The following is a 17,906-nucleotide window of genomic DNA, read 5'->3' as shown; positions in this document are numbered from 1 at the left end:
TCTGCATTGCAAAAACGGCTAGCCCCTGGTCTAGCTGAGAGACGCTGGATGACTCGTTACTGAAACGGGTCAGATAGTCTCGGAGGCTTTCGGTTTCCCCTTGTTGTAGACTCATGAGTTCTGCAGTAGTCTTCTCTCGGCGGTTTGCCGTGGAAAACTTGCTCCTAAATTTGGAGGACAGATCATCCCACCCTGTTATGGAGCCTTGCTTTACTCCCTTGGAGATCCACGCTTGCGCGACCCCCTTGAGAGTGGTTGGGAAATATTTGCACCAAGTCGCTTCGGATCTGGGGCAAAGATGCATATGAGTCTCATACGAGGCCACGTGGTCCTTCGGATCCGAGGTCCCGTCATATGTGATGTGCGATGGTATTTTAACCGTGGGCACGTGCTCTTCCAGTATCCATTGCTCGAATGGCGAACTGGCGGGTAGCATAACGAGCTTGCCCTTGTTCCTAGCCGAAGGGACCGCGCTCCGCCCTCTTAGAGAGGTAGGAGTGGTTTTCGTCCCTGGATGGGAAGTCTGGGCCTCGGCCGCAGGGAACGAGAGGCGACTGCGCACGCTCGGTTCCTTGCCGCCGAGTCGGTCGAGGACGCTTTGGCGAATAGTCTCAGGTTCTCGGTGAGTAGATTCTGGCCGAGAAGCTGAGCTGCTGCTCTTATGCGTCTCTGGTCGGGAGGATGAGGATCCTTTTAAAAATTGAGGGTTCTTTTTCCTCTCTTTTTCATTTTTCCAGGTATCCTCTTCCCACTCTTCCAGTTCCCGGAAGGAAGGAAGCTTCCCACCATCATGGTCTAGCTTCCTCCGCTGATGCCGGGTATGCGGAGGAGTTCGATCACGAGGTGGTGGCATATTTTGTGCCCTCATCGCCTCCATGAGAACTGCCAGCGCTCTTGCCACCTCCTCCGAGCTGGGCCCCATCAAAGGGGTCCTCGGCCGAGTATGGGAATGAGGAGGCACATTCGATGGTTGGCTTTGGGGCACCGCATGTGTCCTATGATCGGACTCACCCCTGCTAGACCGAGAGTGACTCGGCCTATGATGAAAGTCATGAATTACGGGAGAAAGGGAATCCTCCTTGTATGATCCTCCCCCCGAGCTGGCACCCTTGGGAGAGTTCCGGTCCCGCGAGGGTGATGGTGTAGGGGTTTTAGGCTTTTCGCCCGCTCCTTGACGGAGGCCTTTGCTCTTGCGGTTCTTAGCCATTGCTACTAAGATAATTGCAAGATGATCTTGGTTAGAAATTTGGCTTAAAGATTTTTGAAAGTCTTCCCCACAGACGGCGCCAAATTGTTTCGGGTGAAAACAATGGGACCTTGCCGAAGGTCCGATGAAACGGAGAAGACTAGATTCGGTCCAAGTAATGTTGGGTAGAAGGTTTCCTGCACAGTAAACAAACGTAAACTAGCCTCGGGGGTGTTGCCGAGGAAGGCCCCTCCGATGCTAAAGTCAGTACAATGTGTAGAAAGAGAACACTATGCAAGAGAATTTGTTGCCTGAGGCTTTGCTTGAATTAATGAGAATATATCAGAATCTATGAGAATCTCCATAAAAATGTAATATTGATGGCTTTTATACCTCTTCATACATGGAGAAGTTGGGCCTAGCCCAATTGGCTTGCCTTGAGGGCTGATCTTTGACTTTAGCACAATTGGAGAGTTGAACCTTGACATTGGGCTTTTAATTGGATCATTTAATGCCTAAGCCCAATTGGACTAAATTGGACCCAAACACCAAGTAATAATTTATTTTACACACAAATGGCACAATTACATTGTGGTAGGATAGATGTCTAACAAATGCATTCGAGTAAACCTAACTTTGACAACATAAAGAGACCATTGCAAGGCGCACTGGTCATGACACTCATGACGTGATTCGAGCCATGCAGTGCTCGGCCTCGATTATGTCCTTTTCAACACAGAGATTTGTATCTCTTGTGAGTTTAAGGTAAATCTTTTTACCTGTCTTAATGCATATGTCAAAGCCAGTTTATTGAGAACTATAGCATTTTGACAAATACCGTTGGCTCCTGGACCAAACTCGGCCCTACAATCTTACATTGCTGGTACAAATGTCTTCGCTTGGGCAACCTCACCCTTGGAGTTTTGAGCTAGGGCTACCGCAGCCTTTTTCAGAGATAATATGATTTTATCAGATCATCAACCTCCTGAAATCGGGTAAGAAATTCTAACCAACTAAGGTATCCTTCACTCTCGGATTTTTCATATATAGTGTAGTAGATTAACACTAAGAAGTACTAAATTCTACAAGTAAATTAACGTATAAATGCTAACATGCATGCCGTTAATAAGTAACACATACATGCTAACATGCATTGTACATATATCGTAACCGTATAAAAGCGCGTTATAGCCTAATGTTAGGTTTTCAAGTAATTCTAGAGCAAGAACTACTTTAATAATTGTGAGAACAAAACCTAACTGTGTATAATCAATATCAAATTATACAATAATCCAAATACAAACCAATGTATTACAACCAAACACCAAAATATCACAATATTCCAGAAATTACAACGGAAAACACTAGTGTGAAAGATAATATACTTGCCTCTACTCCAAGCCTTAACAAACGCACATGAACATGAGAAATACAATGACCACTTGAGTCTCAATCCTTGATACATTGTTTTAGGCGTGTAAACACTTTCCTAAAGAGTTTAATTTCCCCCACAACGGTGCTTGGGTTTGATCTGGAAATTCTCTTTGAGATACAAAAGACAACCCTTTTGTTCTTAGCTCAAAGAATCGAAATAAAGATGAATGATTCACAAAGAAGGCTAAAAATCAAGAGGATTTCTTACAAAAGTTTGCAAGAAGTTTGAGAGAAATTATGGAGAATTCTTAGGGAGAGATAGAGAGAATAATGTTCTGTATCTTTTTTCTGATTGAAAACAAGTCTTATAATCATAGACTCAATCGACGCAAAAACTGCTAAAACGGAAAGAAGTGCGGGCGCGCCACCACAGCAGCGCGGGCGCTCCACCGAGGGGCGCGGGCGCGCCACCTCTGATCTTCCCAAACTTCTGATTTTCCAGAAACCTGGCGCGATTTTGTCGCGACTTAGACGCGGGCCGCGCCTAATATTGGCGTGGGCGCGCCACCAGGAAGAGCGGGCGCTCCTCCAAAGTTTTGCCAGATTTCCAGAAACTCAACGCGGTTTTGGCACGGTTTCATCGCGGGTCGCGCCTATCTAGCGCGAGCGCGATCAATCAGTAGAGCGGGCGCTCCACTCCGACACTCTAAATAATCAACACTTAATACAATTACAATTAAAAAACCGAGAAGGTATTATCTTCAATAGCATTATATTTTGCATAATACTTCATAGGAAAGTGTAAAAATATATCTAGAGAGAACTACCATATATAATAATGGCGTTTAGTGGAAATAAGGGAACCAAATGTCCTCCAAATTCGGGCCGAAATAAAAGGAAAAATCATATCCAAACATAAAAAATGACATACTCTAAACTTTTATTTCACACAAGACCAATTAAATAAATAATACATGGTAATCCCACCCCAAAAAGTTCCTACACAATGTGAGAGGAATTAAAGAAGAAAATTATAATTGGGAAATTACAAGTATACTACTAAAATAATATAAAATGGCATCAAGAAATTAAATCAATTGACCAATATAGATGATGATCAAAGCGTGCAATCCATTTAAATTGCACGTAGTCATCACTAATACGTAAACCTATTCTCTTTTATTATATTTTCCCAATCAATGGCAAAATTATAATTTCCTTCATATTTATTTCCCTCAAAAAATTAACCATGAGACCATCAATATTCAATGTTAAACATGCATGAATTATGATCATGGATTCCTAAATTCTCAATATTTTGTTGTATAATTCTATTAAAAGTTTTGGAGCCTCATTTGTTGGTAAAACTTAGCAATGAACTTATCAGCCTTGTGATCGATCATCTCATCCCCTTCAAGCCCGTCGTAGAAAGCATCTCCATCAATCATCATACCCTCCTCCTCGTCTGAATCCTCGTCTTCTTCAACATTATCAAGATCATTTAAACTTTGAGCTGAGGCATACCTACTCATATCTCCTCTAGAGGATGATGAGCGCATGGATGAGGGCGAGGAGGAGGCATCATACTTGGAATGATAAGGGGATGCCTCAATTACCTCATCATCATGCCTAGAGAAAAGAAGTTGGGGATGTGGTGTTGAAGTCATGTCACCATTGTCCCTCTGAAGATGAAAGGGCCGAAATGCCCCCACAAAATTCGTTAGAGAGGTGTTGGTGGCTGTTGAGAGGGAGGGCGACAACTTTTTACCAGTCTTGTCGCCCTTCCTCCTCAACATGTACAATACCACCTTGATAACGTTCATAAGACTCCCCTTGAACATTTTTTTTTTGTTCTTGGAAGTTGGGGGTTTCTTGTGACGGTTGTAATAATGATCATTGTTCTTATTTGGAGATCCAACGTTGGAATTATTGGTTATTGTAGCCTCACCCTCTTCCATAACAATAAATTAGACGTGTTTTTTTTTTCTCCTCACCCCGCAAAAAGCAGGATGAGAGGAAAATTTAGGCGATAATCTATCTATGATATACTTTTTGGGAGAATCATCTCTAGAAAAACAATTTGTAGGGGTAATATGTAGATGCGTGACTTTTGGTTCTTTTGTAGGTTAACAGAAATGAAAAAAAATAAAATTGCTGGCTAAGAAAATTGAAGGATTTAATAGAAATAATAAATAGATAATAAATTGTTGAGGGAGTTAAGGCAAGGAGAGTAGTTGTAAGGAGATTTCAGAAGAGTATAGTACTATGGTATATATACTCCAAAATTTTAGTGTCATGCTCAACTTAAATATGTATAAATTATGGTATATACATACAAATTTCACAGCACACATTTTTTTTATTAAACGGGACAATCTCCCCGTATATTAGGACACAAAACTATTAAACTTATTATAGTCTCGAATTTTTATTTATTTATTTTTTGTTATGCGAGGACGGGCAATAAAAAAATTATACAGACTACATATTTAAGAGATTGTACGTTCACTCAAAATGCTATCATACACTCGAATGTATACATATGTTGTTTAAATGGTTAAAGAACATAAATTATTGGCAACCCCTTTCAAGTTTCAACATAATTTTATGAAACAGTTTTTTGCATGCATCATCAACAATGAATGAATTAATATACAGTAAATACCATCTAATAAATTCTGCATCATCAACAATTATTATGAATGTAATAACAGAATAACAGATTATTGATCACCTGAGAACATGCTACCATGAAACATGTACTCTTAAAACTAACATTATATCACGTCCATTTGATTGAAAACCGCGGTATATAGGAGTGCATGGGTCCTACACGATTATGTAAGTCTCCATAGATTACGACCTCTACTAGTCTCTACTAATTGCAACCACGCTCGGCCGGCAAGATACTAGTGGTATAACACATATATGCAACGTATGTACAAACATTTAAACTTTTTTTGAGCCGGAAATATATGATAGGTGTTTCGGGGTTTTCTGATGTCCTGCGGGAGAGTTACAATTCCGAGACTGGAACCGGACGCCTGTACCTGCAAAACAAACGGATGCTCCGGATGATTGGAGATCCGCCTCCGACGGTCAAGTTAGTACTTGATTAAGGAGTAATTAATGCGGAAATTAAAGTGATTGGGTCTCTCTAGGTGAGAGTGTTTAATGTGTGTAATCTGCGTTTTTAGTGTGTAATCCCCCTTAATGAGGATTAAGGGAGGTATTTATAACCTCGGGAAACGTGTCAATCTAGGTTTAGGTTAACCTTGGGCTGATTGGGCTTCCCTCGGAAGTTGGGCCTAGGCGACCGGTTATCCCAGGTGTCATGGGAAGGACACGTGTCGTGTCGTAATTGGTCCATAGTGGACGTATCATTGCTTGAAACGTGGCAGGCTCCTATTGGCCCATGTGACGGACACATGGCGGAACCTGATTGGTCCACTTGTCAGATGGTGATTGGTGGGGAAAAATCCCCTAATCATTTGCCCCTCACAGGTGGCACGTGACTGGTCACGTGTTACCTGTGACAGGTATCGCCCTGTAACAGGCGACAACCTGCTACATGTGTCACTCGGCGAGAGGCCGAGAGATTCTCCCGCCAAAATTTTGAATTCTGGAAGTGACCCTTCGCCTTCTCACTTCGCCTATATAAAGGAGTGTTGACTTCGGTCATTTTCACACTTGAAAACTTTGTGAGAGAACATTCGGACCCCTGAACTTGCTCTGACATTTTGGACCCTTTCTGCCTACCGCCTGCTCTGACAAGCCGACTGCAAAGGATTTTCAGAACTTCATCAATCGTCACTCGTTCAGGTAACCGTCGGTTCTCTTACTCTTAATTTTCTCTTTACTTTATTCTTTTTTGAAATGGCACCACGGAAGCACACGACACGACCTAGGTTAGTGATCAGCCGGTCACCGGGGACGGCTGAATCTAGGACTAGGAGTGCCGCCTGCCCTTTTCTGGACCCATCTTTGCCCTTTATACAAAGTCTGACTGTATCTGTGTCTATGCAGAGCATGATGGCCAGAACAAAAAAGACTGCCAGGATCTCAAACTCAGACGGCTCCTCCCACAGGGTGCCGATTAGTGAAACATCTGACCAGGCGCCAGATGTGGAAGTGAAACAAAGCGGCTTGAAAGCCGGCAGTTCTGAGGGAGGAGTCAAAGTGACCCCTTCCCATTTTACAGTTGACAATTCTACATTCTCTCCTGCTCCTTTTAAAGGAGAGGAGGCGGGCCCCTCCGGGAGAGGGGAAGAGTCGTCCTCTTCGGACTCGTCAGAGGACGATTCCGAGTCTAGCTCTTCTGGCCATGCTTCCCTGGACACAGAAGAGAAAAACAGTCGCCTACAAGAGGTGAGGCTTTCTCACGCAGTTGAGAAGGGGGACGATTGGGCGGAGCCATCCGCCTCTCACCGAGAGCAAAATACCCCCTACTACTGCACGGTACCTCGGGTCCGGATCACGGCCATGCAAGAGAAAGTGGAGAGCTTTATCGCAAACCACACAATGGGCCCCGGCTTTTTAGTGTTCGTGCCGGATCCAGAAGACACAGTCGTATGGCCGGCTGGTACCAGTTATGATGGCGCCTGTTTTGGCTGCTACGAGGCGGCCATCAAGGCTGGGCTGCGCTTCCCACTACATCCAGCTGTTCAGCGGATCTTGGATGGGTATGAGTTGGGGTTATGGCAGTTAGCCCCGAACTCCTGGGTCAACGTACTCGGCTATGTGGCCGGGTGCGAACTGCACGGGGTGGAGCCGAGTTTCGAGGCTTTCGCCCACATGAACTACCTCAGCCGGACCCCTAAGGCAGGCGGTACCGGCTGGTATCAATTGCCGAGCCACAGGGGCTACCTCATGAAGAGAGGTAAAGCAAACAAATGGAAGGACTGGCGGAGCACCTTCCTCATCATTGAGAGTTCAGACACAGAGCTGAACAAGCGCTTCAACAGGTGGAACAGGAATCCGCCCCTTCTTGCAGGCGATTCTGTCATATAAAATTAACCAAGTAGGAAAGTGGTTTCCTACTTGTCATGTTTTTAGGCTAGAGACTTTAGGCCGTCTAGGCCGACTGTTCCCCGCCATATTTAATCTAGTGTGAGCCGGTGCTGTATGAACACCTTTTTAGTTTCATACTAAATTTTTAAGGAGTGACCAAGTAAACATGATTGTTACCTAGTCGCCAAGTAACTGAGTAGTAGAGGTATCAAGCGGTGGGTACCGGTTGTTCCCCTTTATTCGCCAATGTTTGTTGGCTTTTAACTCATAGGTTGTTAACCTAGCAGGAGTAGTGGTTGAGAGCCCCTGTTTGCTAAAAACAGGCGGACGACTCATACCTTTTAGGCTCCATACTAAGTTTGAGAGAGTGACTATGAGTTAACTTTGGTGTTACTCAGTCGCCGTCATTCCTGCTTGAGTAGTAAAGGTACCAGGCGGCGGAGGCCGGCTGAACCTTTTGATTCGCCAATGTTTGGTTGCTATTAACTCAAGAGATACCCCCTGCATTTATCCCAAGTAATACAGGCGGTCATCTGACTCAGATGTCAACTGCTACCACTGGTTTGGTTAGTGATAGAGTTATCCTTGTCTCAAAAACGGCTACGTGGTTGCCCTTGGGGACAGTCGTATAGGTGCCGTGTAATTAGTTTATAGAGCAATGTTCCACCCAAAAGGGAGCTGCTCTCTGCGACGAATTTCATCCGGAGGGATGCCGCCGGACGCCTGCTATGATGTTGGGACAGGTCGTATTAGTTTTGAAGATTGGATCAGTTGGCTTGGAGCCTGGTCTAATCATTCGGCCTGTGGCCTTGGTTAGTTCTTGGTGAACGTAGGTGCTAAGTAAAAGGAGGGTAGCCGCCTGTTTAGGCACAGGGTCGGCCAGGCCCTGATCATTTTTAGTTAAGTATAAGGGGGGTGGCTGTGTGTTTGGAACCAGTCGGCCCTCTTCTATGGAGAGTAGCCGACTATATGTCCAGACGGCGTGCCCCTATGGTGATAGAGTAAAATATTCAATGGAGAGTAGCCGACTGTAAAGGTACAGACGGCATGCCCCTCTGAAGATAGAGTAAAATACTCAATGGAGAGTAGTCGACTGTAAAGGTACAGACGACATGCCCCTCTGAAGATAGAATAAAATACTCAATGGAGAGTAGCCGACTGTTTGTCAGCAGGCATGCCCCTCTTAAGTAAGAATAAGAACTGAGTATGGAGAGTAGTCGACTGTTTGTTAGTAGGCGTGCCCCTCTTAGTACAAAATTGAATATTAAGTATGCAAACTTTTATTAAGTAGCCCTTGACTATTTACATCATTCAAAAGAAATATTTCTTAAGATTATCTACATTCCAAGTTCGAGGCAACGGTTGTCCGTCTGGTGTTCCCAGACGGTAGGTACCGTCCCTGACCTCTTCACAGATTCGGTAGGGTCCTTCCCAGTTGGGAGTTAGTTTGCCAGACTCATTAGCCCTACCAACTGCTTCCATTTTTCTAAGTACAAAGTCCCCCACTTTTAGTGGACGCCTGTGTACTTTTTTGTTGTATGATCTAGTCATTCTCAGGCGGTAAATTTCATGGCGCAAGACAGCATTGCCCCTCCTTTCAGGAAGTGAGTCTAATGTCAGGCACATGGCTTCCCAGTTTGCCTCTTCGTCATATAGCATTACTCGAAGAGTCGGCTCGTAGTGTTCTATTGGAAGAACAGCTTCCGCACCATAAGTTAGGAGGAATGGAGTTTCTCCAGTCGCCCCTTTTTCAGTCGTCCTAATGGCCCAGAGAACATGTGGTAATTCATCCGCCCATAGGCCGCCTGCTCGTTCAATCTTTTTCTTGAGACCGTCTGAGATGATTTTATTAAAGGCTTTTACCTGGCCGTTTTCTTGTGGACGGCCGACAGATGCAAAGTAGTGTGCAATTCCTTGGTCACCCAACCAGCTTTTGAGAACAGACGTGTCAAATTGGGGACCATTATCAAAAACCATAGACATGGGAACCCCGAACCGAGTGATGACATTTTTCCAAATGAATGAAATTACATCCTTCGTCTTGATTCCCTTTACAGCCTCCGCCTCTACCCATTTAGTGAAGTAGTCGACGGCAACAAGTATGTACCTCCTTCCGCCTGTAGCAGGCGTATATGGACCCAGAATATCCATGCCCCACTTAGCAAACGGTAGTGGGCTATGAATGGTAGTGAGGTCAGTAGCCGGACGGTGAATTAGTTTGCCAAACCTTTGGCACTTGTCACATTTTTTCACCATCACCATCGCATCTGCTTCTAAAGTAGGCCAAAAGTAGCCCTGCCGCCTTGCCCGTTGAGCAAGCGTCCTACCGCCTATATGGGAAGCACAGTAACTAGAGTGAAGATCGTCCAGTATCTCTCGCCCCTTTTCTGGAGTAACACACTTTAAGAAGGGTTGAAGGTACCCCCTTTTGTGAAGTTCTCCCTTTATTATTTCAAAACTGGTTGCTCGTTTTTTCAGTGCTGCCGCCTGTTGATGATCATCCGGCAGGGTACCATTTGTCAGATATGCCCTGATTGGATCCATCCAGGTTGAGCTTCTGTCTAAGATTCCAATAGGTTCTTCCTCAATGCTTCTCCTCTCCATTACTTCCCAAAAAACAGTTCGAGGAGTATCACAGGAGGCGGATGATGCTAATTTTGAAAGTGCATCCGCCTGATTGTTTTCTGATCTCGGCACTTGGGTCAGATGGAAATCCTCAAGGGAGCCGACTGCTAGTCGGACCGCCTGTAAATACTTGATCATGGCCGGATGGGTTGCTTCGTATTCGCCATTGTACTGACTCACTATCAATTGTGAATCGGAACAGGCGTCTATTTTTCTTGCTCCTGCCGCCTTGCACATGCGGATTCCGGCTAGTAAAGCTTCATATTCTGCCTCATTGTTTGAGGCCTGAAAACTGAAGCGTAAAGCATACTCGTACCTGTCGCCCTCTGGCGACTGACATATGACTCCTGCTCCACAACCATTTGAAGTAGAGCTTCCATCCACATATACCTTCCAGACTTGGTATGTAACTTGAGAGTCAGGAGGACGAGTCATCTCAACAATAAAGTCAGCAAAGGCTTGCCCCTTCACTGCTTTTCTAGGCTCGAAAGTAACTTCGAGGCTTTGTATTTCTATGGCCCATTTGATCATTCGGCCTGACGACTCCATGATGGTCAGTGGCCGCTTGATAGGTTGGTCTGTATACATGACGCCTGCATGTGCCAAAAAGTAGGGCTTCAATTTTTTAACAGCCATGAAGAGTGCAAGACCAAATTTCTCCACTAAGGGATACCTCAACTCGGCATTTTTCAGTACATGACTGACAAAGTAGACCGGGAGCTGACAGCCGTCTCTTTCAGCAAGGAGAACAGCGCTTAACACATGATCAGAGACGGCCAGGTACATGTAGAGTACTTCTTTGGGCAAAGGGCTGACCAGCCTCGGCAAGGAATGCAAGTGAACTTTCAATTTCTGGAAGGCCGCCTCAGCATCCGGCCCCCATTCAAACCTTGCCTTTTTCTTAATTGCCTGGAAAAAGTATAGGCATTTGTCGCCTGATCGGCTTAGAAATCTTCCCAAGGCCGCCAGACAACCTGTTAACTTCTGAACCTCTCGGATGGTACGAGGCGACTGCATGTCAATGACCGCCTGCACCTTCTCAGGGTTCGCCTCTATTCCTCTTTGATTGATAAGGAATCCGAGAAATTTCCCAGACTCAACTCCAAAGACACATTTCTTGGGATTGAGCATGACATGGTGCCGCCTGAGTGTGGCGAAAGTTTCTCGGAGGTCCGACAGATGATCTTTCTGAAGTTTAGACTTGACAATCATATCATCAATATATGCCTCGGCATTTCTCCCAATTTGATCAAAGAACACAGTGTTTATCATTCGCTGGAAAGTGGCCGGGGCATTCTTAAGACCAAACGGCATGACCGTGTAACAGTATAACCCCTGATCAGTGACGAAGGCCGTCTTCTCCTGATCTTTCTTCCATAAAGGAATTTGATGGAAACCAGAGTAGGCGTCCATAAAGCTCATCAAAGCATGGCCGGCTGTTGAGTCGACCAGGTCATCAATTTTAGGCAGAGGATAACTGTCTTTGGGGCACGCCTTGTTTAAGTCTGTGTAGTCTACACACATTCGCCAGGTGCCATTCGGCTTTTTGACAAGCACCACATTTGCAACCCAGTCTGGGAAGTAACATTGTCGAATGAACCCTGCATCAAGTAATTTTTTAACTTCGGCGGCTGCCGCCTGACTTCTTTCTTCGCCATGGTTCCGCTTCTTCTGCCGTACCGGCTTCTTTTTCGGATCCACGGCCAGTTTATGTACCGCCAGATCAGGACTAATGCCTGGCATTTCATGGACTTCGAATGCAAAGATGTCCTTGTATTCTTTCAATAGTTTGTGAAAGTCATCACCCAGGTCCCTTAGAGCATTCGTCCCAACTTTGAATGTTCGGTCAGGACGCGAGTCGTCTAAGATCAGGTCCGTATGCTCACCAGCTGGCTGAGGGCGGAATTCACTCGACCGCTCCTCTGCCAATGATTGCTATTTTCTGTCTTTTCTTGCGGCCCCTGTCTGGGATGCCTTTCTCTTCTTGCCGCCTGCTTTTTGAACAGGCGCACTCTCCTTGACATTGTCAAGGTCTATTTTTCCACCACTCGACCCAGTGGCCATAACAGTGGGCTTGACATCCGAGAGATAGCACTCTCGGGCCATCTTCTGATCTCCCCTTAGGGACCCGACTGTTCCATTATCCCTGTCAAACTTGAGCAACATAAGAGATGGGATTATAACAGCCTTGGAACTATTCAGGGTTGGTCGTCCCAGAATCAGGTTGTAGGCCGAGAGTTCTTCTACTACCAGGAACCGGACTACCATGTATCGTCCTTCCCCTTTTTCGCCCAGGCGGATGGGTAAATCCACTCGTCCCACTGGGTGGACGACTCCTCCTCCAAACCCTACTAAAGGGTGGGATGCCGGATGTATGCAATCAGTCTGATATTTTAGTTTCGACAGACATTTGCTACTGATGAGATCTGAGGAGCTTCCGGTATCTATGAGGATTCAGCCAACTCTCTGGTTGGCCACTTTACATTCAATAACGATAGGGTCGTCATGCGGCCCTCTTACCCCTCCTAGATCTTCTTCAGTGATGACAATCTCAGGAAATGAATATTTGGAGGGCCGTTCTTGGTGAACGGAATTTACATCTAACCGTCTGATATTGTCTTTGTTGCCCCTAATAGTGGGGCCGCCTCCTGAGAAGCTGCCTGCAATGGTGTAGACGACTGCATCATCTGTATCGGAGCTGTCGGCCTGTTGATTCTTTTTTGTCGACTGCTTTTTTGAGGAAGTGTTCCCCGTAGATTTCTTGACATAAGTGTCAAGATCACCTTGATCAGCCAGGCGGTCCAGATACCGCATGAGACTGATGCAGTCATTGGTGTGATGACCAACATCTTCATGATAATCACAGAATTTTTCTTGGTTCCGATAGTTTGCAGAACCCTTCATGGGGACCGGCTTCTCAATTGAGATCCGTCCCTTGATTTCCTTTAGGATAAATTGGCTATCCTTGTTAAACACATACTTTGGGGAGTATGGTTTGAATTCTGTTTTCTTCTTCTGGGGTGGCTGTTTAGAGGAATCAGCCGCCCAGACCTCTTTTCTCTTCTCATCTTTGTTTGACGACTGTTTCTGTCGTCCTTCTCTTTTGTCGGACCTTTTCCCGTCTGACTGTTTTACCGTACTACAAAGATCAGTCGCCTGTATATAGGCTTCCGCTTCAATCAAGGCCTCTTGAAGAGTCGCCACCCTCTTTCGGACCAAATCAAATTTGAAGGTCGACCCGTCTTTGAGACCTCTGAAAAAGTCAGTATAGGCTACTTCATCCGGTAACCCTTGAATCTGTATTCTCATCAGGTTAAACCGCCTGATGTAAGAACGAAGCCCCTCCTTCTCGCCCTGCTGAATTGTTCCTAAATCAAGGGTCGTCTTCTTCTCAGGGATGTTCATGGCAAAGTTGGAGGTGAATAAGTAAGCAAGCGTCTTGAAGTTATTTACACAACCAGTCGGCAGGTTGCCGAACCATTGTTGTGCGATTCCTTTGAGAGTCGCTGGGAAACACTTGCACCAAGTGGGATCATCCAACCCTTGAAGGTACATCAGGTTGGTGAATGCCATCAGATGGTCTTCTGGGTTAGTAGTGCCGTCATAGGCGCCTACTAATACATTTTTCACTTTGGCCGGCTGAGCGGCTTCAGTAATTTCCTTGGAGAAGGCCGACGGCTGTTCACCAAGTCTAAGCAACCGTAGCTGCCAGTCCATAGGTTGGACATTTTTTGCTGCATGTCCACCAAACGGAGGTGGCTGTAAAAAATACTGTTGTTGCGGTACAAACGGTAAGTTTGGTACCGCCTGGTCGCTATGAAAGCCGGACTGACGGGAGGTGCCTCCTGACTGACTCTCATGATACGACTGAGTATGCCTCATTGAGGTATTTCGCAGACTGTTTTGGAAGTTTGAAGTAGAGGCCGACTCTGACAATTGGTCACTCTTCTTCTGCTCTAGCAGTAGCCGAGCGTCTGTGTATGTTTTCCTCGACCCGTCCGCCTGAATATGACGAACAGGTTTCCTATTTCCCGGAGTAGGAAAACGGTATTTTGTGAAATCAAGGGCAGGTGGCTCCCACTTCCTAGATTTAGGATGAGGGTCGCCTCTCGCCCTTGAACTGGTTTCCTCTTCAGTGAAGTGGAGGGTTTCTTAGCCGACTGCTCCTTGTCCAGAGCAGGCGGCTTCTTGTTGATCAACTCTTGAATTTCTCCCTTGAAGTCCCTCATGAAGGTCATGAGTTCGTTCCTTGTGATGGGAGCAGACCCATCAGTCGGCTGCTGCCGAACAGGCAGTGCGCCTGCTGGCTCGCTTCCAGTTTGAAGATGTTCCCGTTCCCTCCTTTCGGTATGACGGGTACGTCGGGCCCTTAAGGTCCCGTCTGAAGCTGTGTGAGCTTCAACTTCAAATTCATTCTCAGTATCGTGGTCCGACTGAACTCGAGGGTCGTCCAGGGGACGTCTCTCTTCAGGAGCCGGTACAAACGTGGATGCCATCTCAGAAGTACTCTCCCCACAGACGGCGCCAAGATGTTTCGGGGTTTTCTGATGTCCTGCGGGAGAGTTACAATTCCGAGACTGGAACCGGACGCCTGTACCTGCAAAACAAACGGATGCTCCGGATGATTGGAGATCCGCCTCCGACGGTCAAGTTAGTACTTGATTAAGGAGTAATTAATGCGGAAATTAAAGTGATTGGGTCTCTCTAGGTGAGAGTGTTTAATGTGTGTAATCTGCGTTTTTAGTGTGTAATCCCCCTTAATGAGGATTAAGGGAGGTATTTATAACCTCGGGAAACGTGTCAATCTAGGTTTAGGTTAACCTTGGGCTGATTGGGCTTCCCTCGGAAGTTGGGCCTAGGCGACCGGTTATCCCAGGTGTCATGGGAAGGACACGTGTCGTGTCGTAATTGGTCCATAGTGGACGGATCATTGCTTGAAACGTGGCAGGCTCCTATTGGCCCATGTGACGGACACATGGCGGAACCTGATTGGTCCACTTGTCAGATGGTGATTGGTGGGGAAAAATCCCCTAATCAATAGGGGTTGGGTACGTGTCCAATTGTCCATGCATGAAAGGATTTTTTAATTTTATTTTCACCCTATTTCCATTTTAAGTAAACATATATCATCATTCTTCTTATACCTGAACTTGCAATATGATTACCTAATAAGAAAAATACACAGTAAAAATTAGTGATATACTCGTACTTGTATACTGTAAGAATTAGTAAATATTATATTGAGAACATAGAGCAACTCCAATGGTAAGCTAATTAGCAAATTAGCTTGTCATGCCATATAAGATTTTATGCTAATCTCTTTTGTAGCTAATTTGTGCTCCAATGGTTAGCTATTAGCTTGTCATTTAATTGAGCCTTAATTTATTAATTAGCCTTTTACATTTAATTTTATTAATGTATCAACCTATCTTTTTGGCAAGCAGATTAGCTTGGCCAAGCTAATTTGCTTGATTAAGTTAATTTAATTGTTTAGATCCAATGGTCAAGCTAATATCTAAGATATTTTCTAAATTACAAGCAAGTCTCTAGCTACAATTATTGAAGTTGCTCTAATAGCCGAATTGGAGTGACCTCATATATTTTTAGTTTTGTAATAAGAAATTAATGAATAATGTGATGAATAAATGAGACAAAGAAGCTAAGATGTAGTTAGAAGCATTTACGGATTATATATATTAAAATTAATGGGAGTGGGGAGAAAATATTTAGCTATAATATAATATAAGGACTTTTATGATCAAAATATTTGTCAATTGATTCACATGCAAGATGAACCAGTAGATGATTTTAGGCCGAAAACATGGACAGTTAAGTCAAGCCCATATTGTTGGTCCATTTTCTAGCTAATGACAGTTAATATCTCCAACTCTCCAAGTTGTGTTAAAAAAAAAAAATCTGAATTTGTTTCTCGAGTTGTGTTGAAAAATCTAAATTTGTTTTATAGAGATCAAAAAAGGATTTCTTATAGACGAAATAAGGATTTCTTTGCAGGTTCATTACACATAATGTACAATAATTCATTTTCCTACGTAAAATGTTCACATGTATTCATATATAATGTGTACACTCGGGTTTAAGAGGAATGTCTTGAGATTTTTTATTTTTTTTAACGACTTGAAATTTTGTCATTGAGTAAATGAAATTTAAGTCGACCAATTTAGAAGCTACAAAGGCCGATTAAAATCGGCATAGCCTTGCCGAACGTAAGTTGGCTAAGGATCCAGGTTAGGATCAGTGGCGGACCCAGGAATTTCCGACTGATGAGTCACAATCGATAACCAAATATGTAAAAAAAAAATTTGACAACATGACAAGCTTAGCTCTCTAATAATTGACAAGATTAAAATCTGTACAAGCATTAGGGTGTATTCACGATTTGACAGACATAATTGACTATATCATTAGGGTGGGTCGACTATATCATAAGCAATCGTCCGAATCGCCAATCAAATCAGCACATATGCAAAACCCCATATAAATCTACCAAAGTCAATGGTGTATTGACAATTTGACAGACATAATTAACATCAATAAACACCCTAAATAAACACTGATTACAATTCACACGGTCAAAAAGGTTCAAATTTCATCAAAAACCCAACAACATTAACAAAAGGTTCAAAGTTTACCAAACAAACAACAACAAAATCAACCAAAGAAAATAATTTTTTTTTTTTTTTTTTTTAAAAAAAAACTTAGAAATTTTTTTTGGGCCCTGGTGAGTCATTTGACTCACCATGCACAAGGGCAGGTCCGCCAATGGTTAGGATATTGGCTTAAGCATATAATACAATCAACTGATCAAGTATACAACCCAACCCAATACTCGGGACCAACTTAAGAAAACGACCCAATTCAAACTGATTTACTTGGAATCCGAGTGCCAAGGTGGTTGGTTTTCGGGTTCATACCAAAAACTTGTTTGCTCACGGCTTGAGGTTCAATTACTTGGATACTTCTACAACATAAGGCCAAACATAACAGTCACGAAGCAACGTTCTAAATTCGTAACAAAAGAAAAAAAAAAATAATAACTCAACGAAGCAACGTTGTAATCATTGACATAGAAAATAGAATCAATGAATAATTGATTAATGGGGCACAATGATGAACGTCTTAATCAATAGACATTGAATGTAGCAAAGGCTTAATACATAAGTCATAGATTTGGTTAACCACAATTAAACAAGTACATTACGTGTTACGGTTTAATCACTCAATTCCATCAAACTGAGATGCCATCATCCATAACCTGACAACTACCCATGATATTTTACTTATTAATCCTATGTTAGTTCCTATATCATGTTCACACAACACAAAGTTAAAAATAAAAATTAAAAAATCTTGTGTACTAAATTCTCCTCAAATTTTTTTGTTTTTTTTTTAAAAAATTTATTTCCCACTTTAGATTATTTTGTCGGGAAAACACTTTTTTAAGACAAAAAAAAAAAAAAAAAAAAAAAAAAACTTATTTTAGCTGAACTTATTTAAACTTATCCTAGAGTTCTAAACGCAAAAATGTTCAACTTTGAACATTTTCCTACAAGCAAGACCTTTCATGAAAAACAAGAAATACACAAATTCTTAATGCACATAAAGACACATATTAGGATCGAGAGTAACATATAACTACTTTAAAGATCATCTTTATTCATTAAGGTCTTGTTTCTAAGTTCAATTTACAACC

The 17,906-nt window shown here is 43.6% G+C and overlaps 1 protein-coding gene across 1 annotated transcript; it reads right to left on the bottom strand.

The window, feature by feature from the left end:
• Positions 1-3,894: 3,894 nt before the first annotated feature.
• On the bottom strand, positions 3,895-4,518 carry LOC110734600. Its single transcript, XM_021914763.1, has one exon. It carries the CDS (start codon positions 4,516-4,518, stop codon positions 3,895-3,897), a length of 624 nt encoding a protein of 207 aa, XP_021770455.1.
• Between the last annotated feature and the right edge of the window lie 13,388 nt (positions 4,519-17,906).

Source organism: Chenopodium quinoa, unplaced genomic scaffold, assembly GCF_001683475.1.
Source record: "Chenopodium quinoa cultivar QQ74 unplaced genomic scaffold, ASM168347v1, whole genome shotgun sequence".
In the NCBI taxonomy this organism is placed as follows: domain Eukaryota; kingdom Viridiplantae; phylum Streptophyta; class Magnoliopsida; order Caryophyllales; family Amaranthaceae; genus Chenopodium; species Chenopodium quinoa.
Note: the sequence above shows the minus strand (reverse complement) of the source record. Positions and strands in the feature narration are given on the sequence as shown.

Bases quoted from the DNA above. Each gene is read 5' to 3' on its own strand.
- LOC110734600 (XM_021914763.1), bottom strand. From the start codon at position 4,518: ATGGAAGAGGGTGAGGCTACAATAACCAATAATTCCAACGTTGGATCT.